The 12,949-nt window shown below is 40.1% G+C and overlaps 2 protein-coding genes across 5 annotated transcripts in view; one reads left to right on the top strand and one right to left on the bottom strand.

The window, feature by feature from the left end:
- Positions 1-2,263, top strand: part of PGR (progesterone receptor) — a 54,472-nt gene extending 52,209 nt beyond the window's left edge. The window contains exon 8 of the mRNA XM_073337968.1: positions 1,719-2,263. Within this exon, the coding sequence (XP_073194069.1) occupies positions 1,719-1,874 (156 nt within the window). The 3' untranslated portion in view covers positions 1,875-2,263. The remainder of the gene's footprint in view (positions 1-1,718) is intronic.
- Positions 1-12,949, bottom strand: part of ARHGAP42 (Rho GTPase activating protein 42) — a 378,378-nt gene that overhangs the window by 34,722 nt on the left and 330,707 nt on the right. Inside the window, exon 23 of one of the 4 annotated variants that reach the window (XM_073337938.1) lies at positions 4,981-5,170. The exons of 1 other annotated variant lie outside the window; for it this stretch is intronic. In XM_073337938.1, the coding sequence (XP_073194039.1) occupies positions 5,031-5,170 (140 nt within the window). In that variant the 3' untranslated portion in view covers positions 4,981-5,030. Of the gene's footprint in view, positions 1-4,980; positions 5,171-12,949 lie in introns of those variants that run through there. 2 more of the 4 variants (XM_073337956.1, XM_073337919.1) reach the window with 2 other exon arrangements.

The following is a 12,949-nucleotide window of genomic DNA, read 5'->3' as shown; positions in this document are numbered from 1 at the left end:
TCTGCTTGGCTTTTGGCAATTCTCACTTTATCCTTACACTTTCTGACCTCCAAGAAGTAGTTTTCCTTGCTGATCCCTCCCGTATTCCATTCCTTGTAGGTTTTCTGCTTTCTCTTAATCACTTGTTTGAGATGCTGGGTCATCTAGCTTAATCCTCAACCATTCCCTACAAACTTTTCCCCCTTGTTTGAGATGCAGGCTTCAGACAGCTTCTGCAACTTTGACTTAAAGTAATTCAAAGCCTCCTCCACATTCAAATCCTTGAGTTCTTCAGTTCTGTCCACTTCCCTAACTAATTCCCTTGATATTTTTTATAGGTCACATTCTATGTTTTCCACAGGATGCCTGCCTCATTCAATGCACAGGATGGATCTGCTCTTGGAATGAATTAGGATTGTGTAGGAAAGGAGGTTGTTGCCTGCCTTATTTGCTGCAGAAGTTGGAAGTGGAGCTGAGCGAAATCATTAGCTCAAAACTTTTTTTGGTGAAAATGCAGATTTGCTGACATCAAAACTTTTCGTGAACTCAAATAGAACTCAATAGAATAGAATAGAACTCAAATAGATTTTGCTGAATTATTCTGGTTGAAAAGAACCTACAAAAATCCAGTAAAATAGAAACATTTTGTTTAGGCATTTTTTAAAAGAAAGGTTTAGATTTTTTTTATTAGAAATGACTTTTCATTTAGAAATTGTTTTTAATTTTATGTTAAAAACGTTCAAAATGCTCAAACTCTAAACAAAACGTTTCAACCTGAAATTATTATATCGGAAATGCCAGAGAACCAAAAATTCTATTATTCGCACAGCAGTAGTTTGAAGGTGTGCAATGAGAGAGGCAGGGGTTTGCAGGTAAAGAAAGGGTGGTTTTACCATTAAGACAGTTGAATGATGTCCTGGAGAACTGGAGTCTGTTCCTGCATTTGTTACAGTTTCTTTGTGATGCTGGGCAAGTCGCTTAAGCCAGACTTTACACAGGTGGTCACTAATTGTGTGTTCCTCATTTTCTGCCTGCCAAACTTGATACCTTGGGATCTGATTTGTAGAAGTGCTGAGCACTCACAGCTGCAACTGACGTTCAGTATGTGCATTGAACACATGAAGCACTCTGCAATGCTGCGTTGTTGATTTGGAAAATCCGGTTCTGGGTCACGCAAAAGGGGAACTCAAAATCAGTGGGCACTTCTGGCCTTAATCTCTGTGCCTCAGTTCTGTAAACTGGGGAACAATATCACATTCTTACCTTGCAGGGGTTTTGTGAAGCTAAATTGACATTAGTGAAGTATTCAGATACTATAATGGTGAGCACTATAGAAAAGCTCACGAGGAATTTAATAATTCTCTTTTCAGAGCAGGGTTGAGTAGTGTGCAGTGAATAAGTCATGGGACCACATCTTTCACAATGAGGGTAAAAAAAATATTAAATGAGGACTGTCTGTCCTGTTCATTGAATGAAGCTGGGGATATTTTACAGTGGGGTTAGCGTGTTACCCCATTTTTTATACACTGAAGTGGTCATTTAGATATGGTCGTGACTGCTGAAGTGAAAAGACCTTTTGGCTTGCAACGCAAGACTATGCACAGTATGATTTTATGGTGATAGACATATGTAAAATGGCATTGATTGAGTGAGATATTTAAAATAATCATCGGGCATGTTTAGATAAATGTATTATTAGTAGTCTAAATTCTCACATGTTTGTATTTCATGAAAACCAGATAGTGAAACAACTCCATCTGTTCTGTCTGAACACATTTCTCCAGTCCCGGGCACTGAGTGTCGAATTCCCGGAAATGATGTCAGAAGTGATTGCTGCCCAGCTACCCAAGATTCTGGCAGGGATGGTGAAACCTCTTCTCTTTCACAAAAAGTGAAATGTCTTTTCTCTTACTGAAGAGACAATTTTTGTGCCTTTTTTGTTTGTTTGTTTGTTTATTTTGATCAGGATTTTGCGGTTTATTTTGGTCAGTATTTTGCAGTGTCAGGACTTTAGGATATTTGTTCTACCACCTTACTGTGTAAGTTTGATGTCCATATTGTGCGCTCCTGATTTATTTTACTGTTAAAATCACAACTGATATTTGTCATCAGAAAAGTTTTGTACGCCGGAATAGGTTGCTCCTTAGGAATTCACGAGAACAATAGTTAACAAACGGAATCTGTAGTTGTCTAAGAACAGTTACCTTGTACATTTTTTCTTTCATATTATTCCTTTGAAAACTTCTGCTATGACATGGAGTAAACTTTTACTCTAATATATTGGGAGGGTGGGTGGGTGTGCATATGTATAAATATTAAAGTCTGAATAAATTAAAATGTATATTAGCCACATTTACTTATGGAAATGTCCCCTTTTACTTACTAACCTGCCTCTCTGAAGTAGCATTTCAAAGTACAGTATCCAGGTTTAGATTGATAGTGGTACGGTATCTTCACAGGTAGTTAGCATAGTGGCAACAACATTTTGTGTGAGAGAGTGTGTGTGTGTGTCCATACCAAAGTAAAACTGAAGCAATTCTCTTCAAAGATGGGAAGGATTAAGGAAATGCCAGTGTTTTCCTCCCATTGAAACCAATATATAAAGTAGAATATATACGGACATATCCTGCTGTTATTTCTGTTTCTCCTTAACAGTATGACACTTATCAGTAAAGCTAAACCACTTAACTCTCATTTTAAACTTACAGATTTTAAATTTAATCCATATAGCCCCTACTGTATCTTTTAGATGCTTTAAATATATCTTACTTTAACATTCAGTAATGTTTAATGACTGCAGCCTTTGGTGATCTTAATGTGCAACTGGATAACTCAAACACCCAATAAAATCAAATTATAGAGAGATCAAATAAATGGAAAGAATGATTACTGAAGCTTTGATACACACCAGTCTCATTATAATGCCATTCAGTGGACCTTTCTGAGGTTTACAAAGACAAGTTGTTATAACTGGAGTAATAGTAAAGGAGGCTAATGTGGCTGTGAGTACAAGTAAAGTACCGTTATATGATCAAAGAGAATGTTATAACTTTTATAATGGGAGTGAAATGTTTTACTGAAGAATTGCTGTGATATTTTCTGTGACATGGATATGAAACGCCTCATGTGATCACTTCAGTCAGTTAGGTTCAAACAATGTAGGAATAGCTCAAGGGGAAGCAAAACCAACTATTAGACTACAAATCATCAAAAGCATTAGTGATTTTATCTGCCCCTGGAAGCCATGTCCTATTTCTCCAAAATTCCCAGAAATACCTTTTCCAGGGGTTGGCATGCTGATTGGCTGGGGCCTCCAAGAGGTGCATGAGAGCAAGCTACAGTAAAAATGAGAATAAAGATGAAAAAAACCCTAGCCAAATAGATACAAAAAGAGAACAAGCAGGATGCAGAGAAATGTTCCTAGATAAGCTGGGACAATGTCACTTTCTTTCTGAATGACCGGATTTGAAATTTTGACGGTCTATGGCTAAGTGATTTTGATTTTTTTTTCCACCACAGCCTGACTTTAACTCTGATCTTCATAGCATTTATATTTTAATAAATTATAGGTTTAAGCTGCAAGAGTTCTTTGGTTTTGCATTATGGTGGATTTTTTGTTAGTAGTATTTGCATTCACTATTTACATTTGTACCCAGGCTACATGCTTTACCCCACTTGCTCACTAATCCATTGCATAATAATACCATTTCTGCAAGCTCTCTGGGAAGGCGGCCATTGCTGCGGGTCCTGAAAACAGCATGGCAAGATTTTTCATTCACTAAATACACTATTCACTGTCAGGTTTCAGAGTAGCAGCCGTGTCAGTCTGTATTCTCAAAAAGAAATGGAGTACTTGTGGCACCTTAGAGACTAACCAATTTATTTGAGCATAAGCTTTCATTATGCTCAAATAAATTGGTTAGTCTGTAAGGTGCCACAAGTACTCCATTTCTATTCACTGTCATTAACCTATTCAAACACACATCCTTGCCATGCCAGAAAATCATCCTAACCATCCCACCTTTGAATTTACAATATGGAATGGTGAATATGATCTTAAGAATGCCCCTAAATTCAGGCTACACAAATCTCTGACTGAGTTTCTGCAATATGTTCCAAGTGGGTACTAGTTTAACAAACATTTTTATCACTGCCTTCAGTGCTGTGGCAACCCACCTTATATGGCAGGTACCTCCGCAATAGCTCACACTTGCCTCAAAGCTATCATCAGCAAGAGCTTAAGCTACCATCATCTTTTGGGAATAAATAGTAAATTCCAAAAGAAGCTTTCCAAATTAAAAAACATTTTAAGATCTAAATCTCAGAGAAGAGTGTCCATAACAGCATGTTCACAGTTGTATATTTTGCAGTGTACAGCCACCTGACAAGTCTGTCTAAATTTGGCCTTCATACCCTTTGGAAATCCTGTATTCAGTGCTGCATCATCTACATATAGACAAAACAGTTTTTCCTGCCCTGATCCCCATGTAATTCCTTAAGCTGTTTTATTCCCTAGTTTGAGACTGTCATCTGTCTTTGCTTCCAACTGTATTGTGTCAGTAAGCAGAACACAAGTTTTTCCATAGTGTACAGATCTAATGTGCAGCAGCTCTTGATCAGCTACAGACCTGTCCAGGAATCCAGCAGCAAGCACAGTAATAAACTTAGCTTTCTGTAGGATTTTCTGAGACTTTGCAGTTGTCTATATAAACTTTTTCATTGTATTAAGATTAAGGTTAAGATTAAGGTCATTTTTGACCTGCAAGTTGCAAATATCTCTAAAACTGTCATGTTTAATGATTGTGTAAATGGTATTTAAACAAGATCTCACAATTCTGGATCTCCTCGTGCTGAATTTTACAGCGCAGTCTAGTAACAGGAGAGTCTTATGGGTGAAGTGTGGCACCCTATAAACAGTAGAGCAATAGCATACATGGACAGGATACATTTTAAAATTCTTGCCCACTTATGAGGGGACTGTACCAATGAAATTTCTGATTCTTTCTGCAAATTACACAAATCTTTCCCTCTTTCTACCATAATCCCAATGATTATTTAGTTTTCTGCAAATTTGGGAAAGTGGGTTTAAGTCCAAGTCTCTCACATCCATTTGCATGTTCTTCTGTTCTATCTGCTATATGTTTTCTTCTCCTGAGACGTTCAGTATTATCCTCTGCTGCTTCAGACCGATCTTTAAAAAAAACAAAACAAATGAAAAATAACCTTCTAGGGTCATTTTAGCATTACTGCAATTTTTCATCTTTTTTTAGTGCAGCCATCTCTCTCTCTCTCTCTCTGTGCACGTCCGCATACACAAACATATATATTTTATGCAAATGATTGATTTGAAATTTAAACTGCTTGGCCCTGCCAGAAACAGTTATGTTTGCAACTGGAAGGCTGTAACAAAGTGTTGAAGAGCAAAAATAAGCAACTTCCCAGTGTCACCAATTGGCCCTCTCTGTTACATATAACCTGAACCTGTTTATCTCGGAATCATCCAAGAAGGTCAAGAAGACCCCGAACAGACAGCGCATAGACCTGACCTATTTTTTCTTAGTGACTATGACCCAGGAAAGTATAGTCTGTGTGCTATATCTGGGCTTTATCGAGAGCCCATTCAAGTCAATGGTTGTTATTTCAATGGGCTTTGGATCAGGCCTGCTGGTCTGACACCATAAACTTAAGCTTGGATATTTTTGTTATTCAGCTGTTCCCGGAGCTGTATTGCAAGCAGATTTTCTAGTTCCATGTCTAAAAAGTGTAGTTAAGAACTGAGCCTCTACTTTTAAATAGCAGAAGACTGAATGGAGTCTTCTTTAATTGAGGCTTCTCTGTCACTTGCTTTAAACTGTGGAAACAAACCTGCCACAGTGATTAGTTAATACTGCTGGATAAAACAGATAACCTCCCTACCTCCCAAAAAGAACTTTGTTGGGCCAGGATCCATGGTGCAGGTGGTGGGACAAGGCTCAGCAACTTAACTTCATGGTTTTCAACTTGAAATTAATCTGGAAACCTTGCACCAGATGGAGGATTTGTGGCATCAAAAGACCTGCTAAGAACTCTTGCGTGTTTAGTTGCTCTCGTGTGCCCTAATCTAAAAGCATAGAAATGACTCAGATGAGGCTATAAACCAGAGGCAGGAAACAAATACTATCAGTAGTGAATCCCCTACTGCCCCAGGAAGCAACCGTGGCTGAGAGTGGGGGGCAGGAGGCCCTCTGCTAGGTCCTATATCCTGTGTGAGTGGGGTGGTGCATTCACAGCTTTTGGGTAAAGGGGTGAGTTTGGTGGCAGAGCCATTATAGACCCTAGGAAGGCATCACTGGAGATGTAAGCGCTGTCAGGACAGCTTTTTTTTGGGGGGGGGGAGGAAGGAAGGGAGAGAGATTATTAGACTAATTGGAGATTTGTGGGTACAGATCCTTTGCTGGGGTAAAATGGTATATGAAAACAAATGGACAAGCATCCATTTACAGCAGGTAAACATCTGTGTCCTAGTGTGCTGAATTAGTGTATTGAAAGCTTTATGCTTGTAGATGTGTATTGTAAGTAAACTCTGTTGGTAATACAATTGGGATAGGTGCCAGACACATACATAAATACGTATCCCTGGCCATTTGACTGAGCCAGATCCATCTACTCCCCAGTGTTGCAAAAGAGTGAGTCCCACAAGTTAACAGTCCCAGAACTGGCAAATGCAGGAAACTCACTTACATTAACTCTCCTTCCTCTATACACCATAACAGCTCTGAACAACAGTGATTCTTCTTCCTCGTTCCCGCTTGGGCAGAAGGCTGACCTTTCTTTCCTCTGGATAAGTCAGCCTGCTGCCGCAGAGCCAATATCCAAAGCCTTCCCAATTTTGCGTGGCTCAGAAGCCAGTGGATATACTGGCAGACCAAGCCTAGATTGTCAGCCTTATTAGATTTACTAGCTTGTGCTGCTTTGTGTCACAGTGACCTGAGTGCTGACCGTAGGGTTTGCTTTTAATTTAATTTTTTTCCCCTTCAAAGATAAAAGGGGGAGGAGAGAAATATTTCTTTTAAGATTGTTGAAACCTTACTTACATGACAGTGCAGTTTGTCTGATTAATCTGTTTTGAATGGAACTGGTTTATTTTGAAGCGTTATTGACTCAGTAGGCTGAAGTGAGTAGCATACAGAGGCAAAGTATGAATTGTCAAAGTGCTTAGACAGCTACATATAAGAAAAAGGAAGAGGTAGAGTAATAGATTTCAAGCATTAGAACAACACTAAGAAGAGACCCATCCACTCAGAATTAAGGCCACTGCTCCAGTACAGCACATGCATAACCCTGATTTGCTATGACTCTAATCCTGGCAAGACCCTTATGGCTGCATGGCACCTCACTGAATTAAACGAGGCTCCAAACAGACAAAGGGGCATGCTCACACATTCCCTTGCAGGATTGGGGCCGGTGTGCAGGATAATTTGTGAATATGGACATATTTGGATTTAAAATAGTTGATTCATTAGAAACCAAAGACTTTGAAATGTTGACAATTTAGTAACCTGGGATTTAAAGTTTTTAAAAGGATACTTGTGACGTGAGTTTTTATAAAGCCGTTAGTTTTATAATTGTAAATTCCCTAAACATGGTCAGTTGAGTGTTTAATTCTCAGGAGCAATTCTAACTCAAAAACATGCCATCTCACTGTTTTGGTTTGCTTTTAAAGCTTCATAAAAATCTTCAGAAGCCATAAATCTAAGATGATCTAAAGGAACAATTCTATTTAAAAATGTTCTCAATTGCAGCTGTTACTAAGGGTATCCAAAGGTAAGGCTAAAGCCCTCATTATGAGTAATAGTATTTCGTTCAGTACTTGTTCTGACAGATGAGGAACACAAACCATGCATCATTGAAATATTTACTTTTTAATTTAAAATCTCTCTCACACACGCATTCTTGATGCTGGGATGTAGATGGTCCCCTTTTGCAATACAAACAGTTTTAAATTGCAATTCATTTTGCCAGCAAGGATAAAGTTAGATCAGGTACAGGTCAGATGTCTTCTCTTCATATGTAGGAGTAAGTGCCTGGTACAGGATCTCACCATCATGATTCATTTTACTTATGCAATGTTATGTTTCAATTCCACTGTCAATCATATGATGAGATTTCATCTGTACCTCACATATATTGGGGATCACAACTTTAATCTTTCAAAATGGGAAGTGAAGATCCAGTGACAGATAGGTGGTAACAAAAATGATTATTACATTACAGTCTTGATACTGCTGCCGTTAAAACTATTGGTGGTGGGGGTGGGGACCTGAAGCTGGCGTTTTGCCATTGAACTCAATGGGAGCTTTGCCATTGACTTAGTTAAGGGAAAGAGTAGAGCCTATAGTGTTTTTCCACTTAGTAGCAACATTTCTAATAATAAAACAGAGAAACATTTTGTTTCATAGAACTGTGTATTTTAATTTGCCTATGACAGCACATTTAAAAATGTCATTTATTAGGGCATAATGAGGATCTTTTAAACTCTCACCCTGATTAAAAGCTCCGTGTGTGGAACACTGTAGCAGTATACAGTTAAGCTGCCTTCTATCATGATGTCACCATTCAACAAGGAGAGATTCAATTAATCTCCCCCTGTAAAACATAGTATTTTCCAAGATACTGTTTAAGGGGCAAAAAGGCTTTAGGGCTATGAATTTCAATGGGAGTTTTATACCTAACTCTTACTCCCCTGCAGTACGTACATAGGTGTGTAGACACACACACACACACACTTAGGTTCCTTTTAAAATCCCATCTTAACTCACAATTTACTGCTTAAAAATTATAGAGCCTGCTCTTCCTTTCACTCCAGTTTTACTTCAACAGCTACACTTGATTTGCAGTGACAGGAAAAGAGACTCACTCCTGTTCAGTTCTAATTGTACTTTGAGCCACATTCTGATACCTTTTCTCAGACCGAACAGCACATGATACATTGACATCTATTGGACTGTTCATGAAGTAACTAGTCACTCTGGGTTAGGTTATCAGAATCTGGCCCTTTAAAAATGGAGCATCCAGGAAATTCTGAATACGTTACAATAGTTTCTAGTATATATAGGATGACGTTACATTTGAAACGGCCTGAATTTCTTTGTACTTAATAAGAGAAAATCACAGCTAAGAGAAGAAGTACAATCTAGTAGTTAAAGCACAGGCCTAGGAGTAATGAAATATTCAATTTACTTCCTGGTCTCCTTGCCATTTAAACATTGTTTCTCATTTTCACTTCTGTAAAATGAAGATAATAATCCTTCACAAGATTGTTGGCAGGCTCAATGCACTAGCACTTAGTAAGGGCTTTGAGATCCTCGGTGGAAAACAATACCAAAGTGCCAAATATTTATATTTTATTTGAAACAACATTTGGACCGGTGTTAATATTTCTGTGTATCGAACAATCAGGAGTGTAAGTGACGGCCACAAATTTCCACTCTGTTCCTGTTATTTTTATAAAAACGCTGATTTGAGACTTGTATGAGATTTCTGTATTTTCCAGTGAAGAGAACTGATGTCTATATATTTGTAAGTCTGAAATAGCATTCAAGTATTTTTGTAAAAGTTGTTGCCTAGCTAATGTTGTGTCATGTCCAATAAATTGGAGATGTGCTTAACTTGCGGGAATGTTAGAGGTGTTTAAAACCCTAATTACAACAGACCTGGGAGGCAAAGTGAAGCTATATAGTATTGTGAGGTCACCGAACATTAATTTGTGACCACTAACATCATTCTTTGTCCAAAGTACTAGCTTCTGTGACTGTGGAGCAGTGCTTCTATCCGTCTGCAGCCATGGTGTCTAATTTCAACTTGATTGACCCCGTCAGGTCCAGTACAGCAGATAATATGCACAGCTTCCTGACTGAAGAAATCAATTCCCTACTATGGTAGCCAGTGTTTTCCTTTGGTTCAGAGCTTGCATAAGAAATGGTAGAGTGGAAGCCAAACATAATTTTGGCTGATTTGGGTTCATGGTTTTAGGGCAAACCCAGTGATACGACATGCCGGCAGTGATTTTAATAAAATCTGCTCACTGACGAATTGTAGAAATTTTTTTACCAACTCAGAATTTATTTATTTAAAAGTTGAAGGAATGAAATGCAAAATGATCAGGATTGCAGTTTCATGCATTGATAACTGGACATGGGGAAAAACTGAACATAGAATGAGCTGCTCTGTTATATTTTATCCCACAGGAGTGCCTAGAGGCCCGGGATCTGAGCCCCATTGTGTGAAACATGGTACACAGACATCATAAAGAAGACAAGTGGATAGTATGGTTATGTTAATGAATTACCCTCAGTGTTCTATATAATTTTTCTATAGTATTTTAAGTGCAGTAATTTGGAGACAATAAGAAGACTTATTGGCCCATTGTCTTTCACCAATTCTTTAATACTCTTATTGCAATCCTCTGTAACTGTTCCTACACATTACAGCTCCTGTCTGAGCTGATTCACTATGTCCATACAGCAAATTAACGGATTCATCAAATGAGCTATCTGGACTGAATATTTCAGGTGGTCAGATGAAACTAACTGTAGAATATCATTCATCATGCACTGCCCATGGACTCTTGAGTTCTCCTATTTGTTCTTTGAGTAGCAGAGCAGTTCCAAACAACAGCACTTCAGAGTTTGTCAAAGTCTCATTGGGCTAAATTGTCACAACCCTTCCTGGGCTGCACAAGTGAGTAAATACCCACTTCCCTCTTGCTCCCTTGATTGGCCCTCCTCCAACAGTGGTGGGTTGAGCAGAGGCCAGTCCTATACATGACGCTCCCCCTCTCCCCCCTGCACGGAGGAGATGGACAGGGAGAGGGCATAAAGGGGCAGCAGGAGGAGGAGCCTTGACTCCATTCCACTACTTTCCAGACCAAGTAGCTGTGGGGAGTTAAATGTTCCATGGAAGGAGATGAAGTAACTTACTCCCTCCTTGGAATAAGGGAGGAATTATGACTCTGGTCTGCTCCTGCATTGCTGCAGCCACATGCCACCCCCTTACTCAAGGCAGACTGGCAAATTACAATCTAGCCCATTGTAAGAAGGCTCTTTCCCCCCAACCTGCTCTACATAGACTCTAATAGAGTTCAAACACACCCCTTCCTGTGGGCTGACTTTATACCATAAGGCAGGGGTTGGCAGCCTCTGGCATGCTGCCCATCAGAGTAATCCACTGGCGGGCCGTGAGACACTTTGTTTACGTTAACCGTCTGCAGGCACGGCACCCTGCAGCTCCCAGTGGCCGCAGTTCGCCATTCCTGGCCAATGGGAGCTGCGGGAAGTGGCGCGGGCCACAGAGACTTACTGGCTGCTGCTTCCCGCAGCTCCCATTGGCCGGCAGACGGGTCAATGTAAACAGAATGTCTCGCGTTCTGCCAGCATATTACCCTCATGTGCCCTGTGCCAAAGGTTGCCAACCCCTGGCCTAGAGCCTCTCTCTCCCGCCAGCCGTGCCCACCTTGCTTCTTAATGAATCATCTACTTGAGTGAGTCAGCAGCACCCACTTAACTTTTTTGCAGCAGGATCAACACCTGCCAGGAGGAGGTTTAGGCAAACACTGCAGGCCTATTACACGCAGCTACAAAGAGTGTCAGAGTTAAGGTTAAAAAATACATATCTAAGCTCATGCACTCATCTCAGAAGAGCATGTTAACATGCAACCACTAGTAGCTGTGTTGTCTCTACATCAGTGTTTCTCAAACTGGGGTCTGTAGACCCCTGGGGGGCCACGATGGTACTCCAGGGAGGCTGTAGGCCCCACTGATCAACTCTTTCCCCGCCCAGTGGCTCCTGCATCCTGGGGAACAGCTGGAGGCGCTGGGGGAGAGGGTGAGGAGCAGGGACGGGATGCGCTTGGGGGAGGGAGGCGGAAAGAGGCGGGGAAGAGGAGGGGCAGGGGTGGAGCAGGGGTGGGAAGAGGTGGGGCAAGGGTGGGACCTTTGGAGAAGGGGTGAAGTGGGGTCAGGGCCTGGGGCTAAGAGGGGGTTTTGGGGGTCCGTGAAAATTTTTAAATCAAAATAGGGGTCCTCCAGTTGCTAAAGTTTGAGAACTGCTGCTCTACATGATAATGTTTCAGTCTAGTTTCTGAATTGCCATCTGCTTGTGAATTGAGATTTTGGGATAGTATCAGACTGTGTGTGTGTGGTCTAAACACTTTGAATGTAACATAAATTATTGGGTTAACCAGTGTTTGCAAGTGAGCTTCATTACAAAAAATTCTCTGTAATATAAAACTACAGGAAAAGGCATTTGGTTCTTGCCAAAATTCACTTTTTTATAAAAATGGGACGTGCTGTTAGTACATTAAAAAAAAGCAGAAAAGAATATTTGACACTATACACTCAATGTTCATTGCAATGTAAGGCCCTGATCTTCCTGTTATTTACACATGATCCAGGCAGGGGCAGTGCTTTGGGAGAGCAGTTTTCCTCTCCACAGATTGCCAGGGATTTACTCACCCGATTCTACTTCTCTGGTTTGAGATTGATGCCCTCATTATTTATACCTGATGCTTGCAAACCTTGATTTTAATCAGCCTCTACACCCCGATCATCTTATAACTGTTATCTCTCTATAAAATATCTGCATGTCTGGATGAAAAGTGCTATATAAGAGCAAGGTATTTATTATTATTATTATTACTTTTTTTAGCAGAAGGAGGGATGGGAGGGAGAGATGAGAGTTAAAAATTTTACACCCATGATTTGAGTTGGAAGAGTTTTAAAGGAGATAGAGATAGAAGGCAACAAAGTGACCGAATGCAAGACAGGGAGCTGTATAATCATTCTATGCTTATGTTGGCATTGTAGCGTATACAGCTTGATTCTGTTATCCCTTTGTTTTCCGTGCACTGCACCTTTAAATTGCCACAAACCTTGTTTGTCTACAATGACGGCAGAAACTTTGTTCTTACCATTGCTGCCAGGCCTGTAATGGA

The sequence above is a fragment of the Lepidochelys kempii genome, chromosome 1 (genome assembly GCF_965140265.1).
Source record: "Lepidochelys kempii isolate rLepKem1 chromosome 1, rLepKem1.hap2, whole genome shotgun sequence".
NCBI classification, from domain to species: Eukaryota; Metazoa; Chordata; order Testudines; family Cheloniidae; genus Lepidochelys; species Lepidochelys kempii.
The sequence above is the reverse complement of the archived record's forward strand: the minus strand, read 5'-3'. Positions and strand labels throughout refer to the sequence as shown.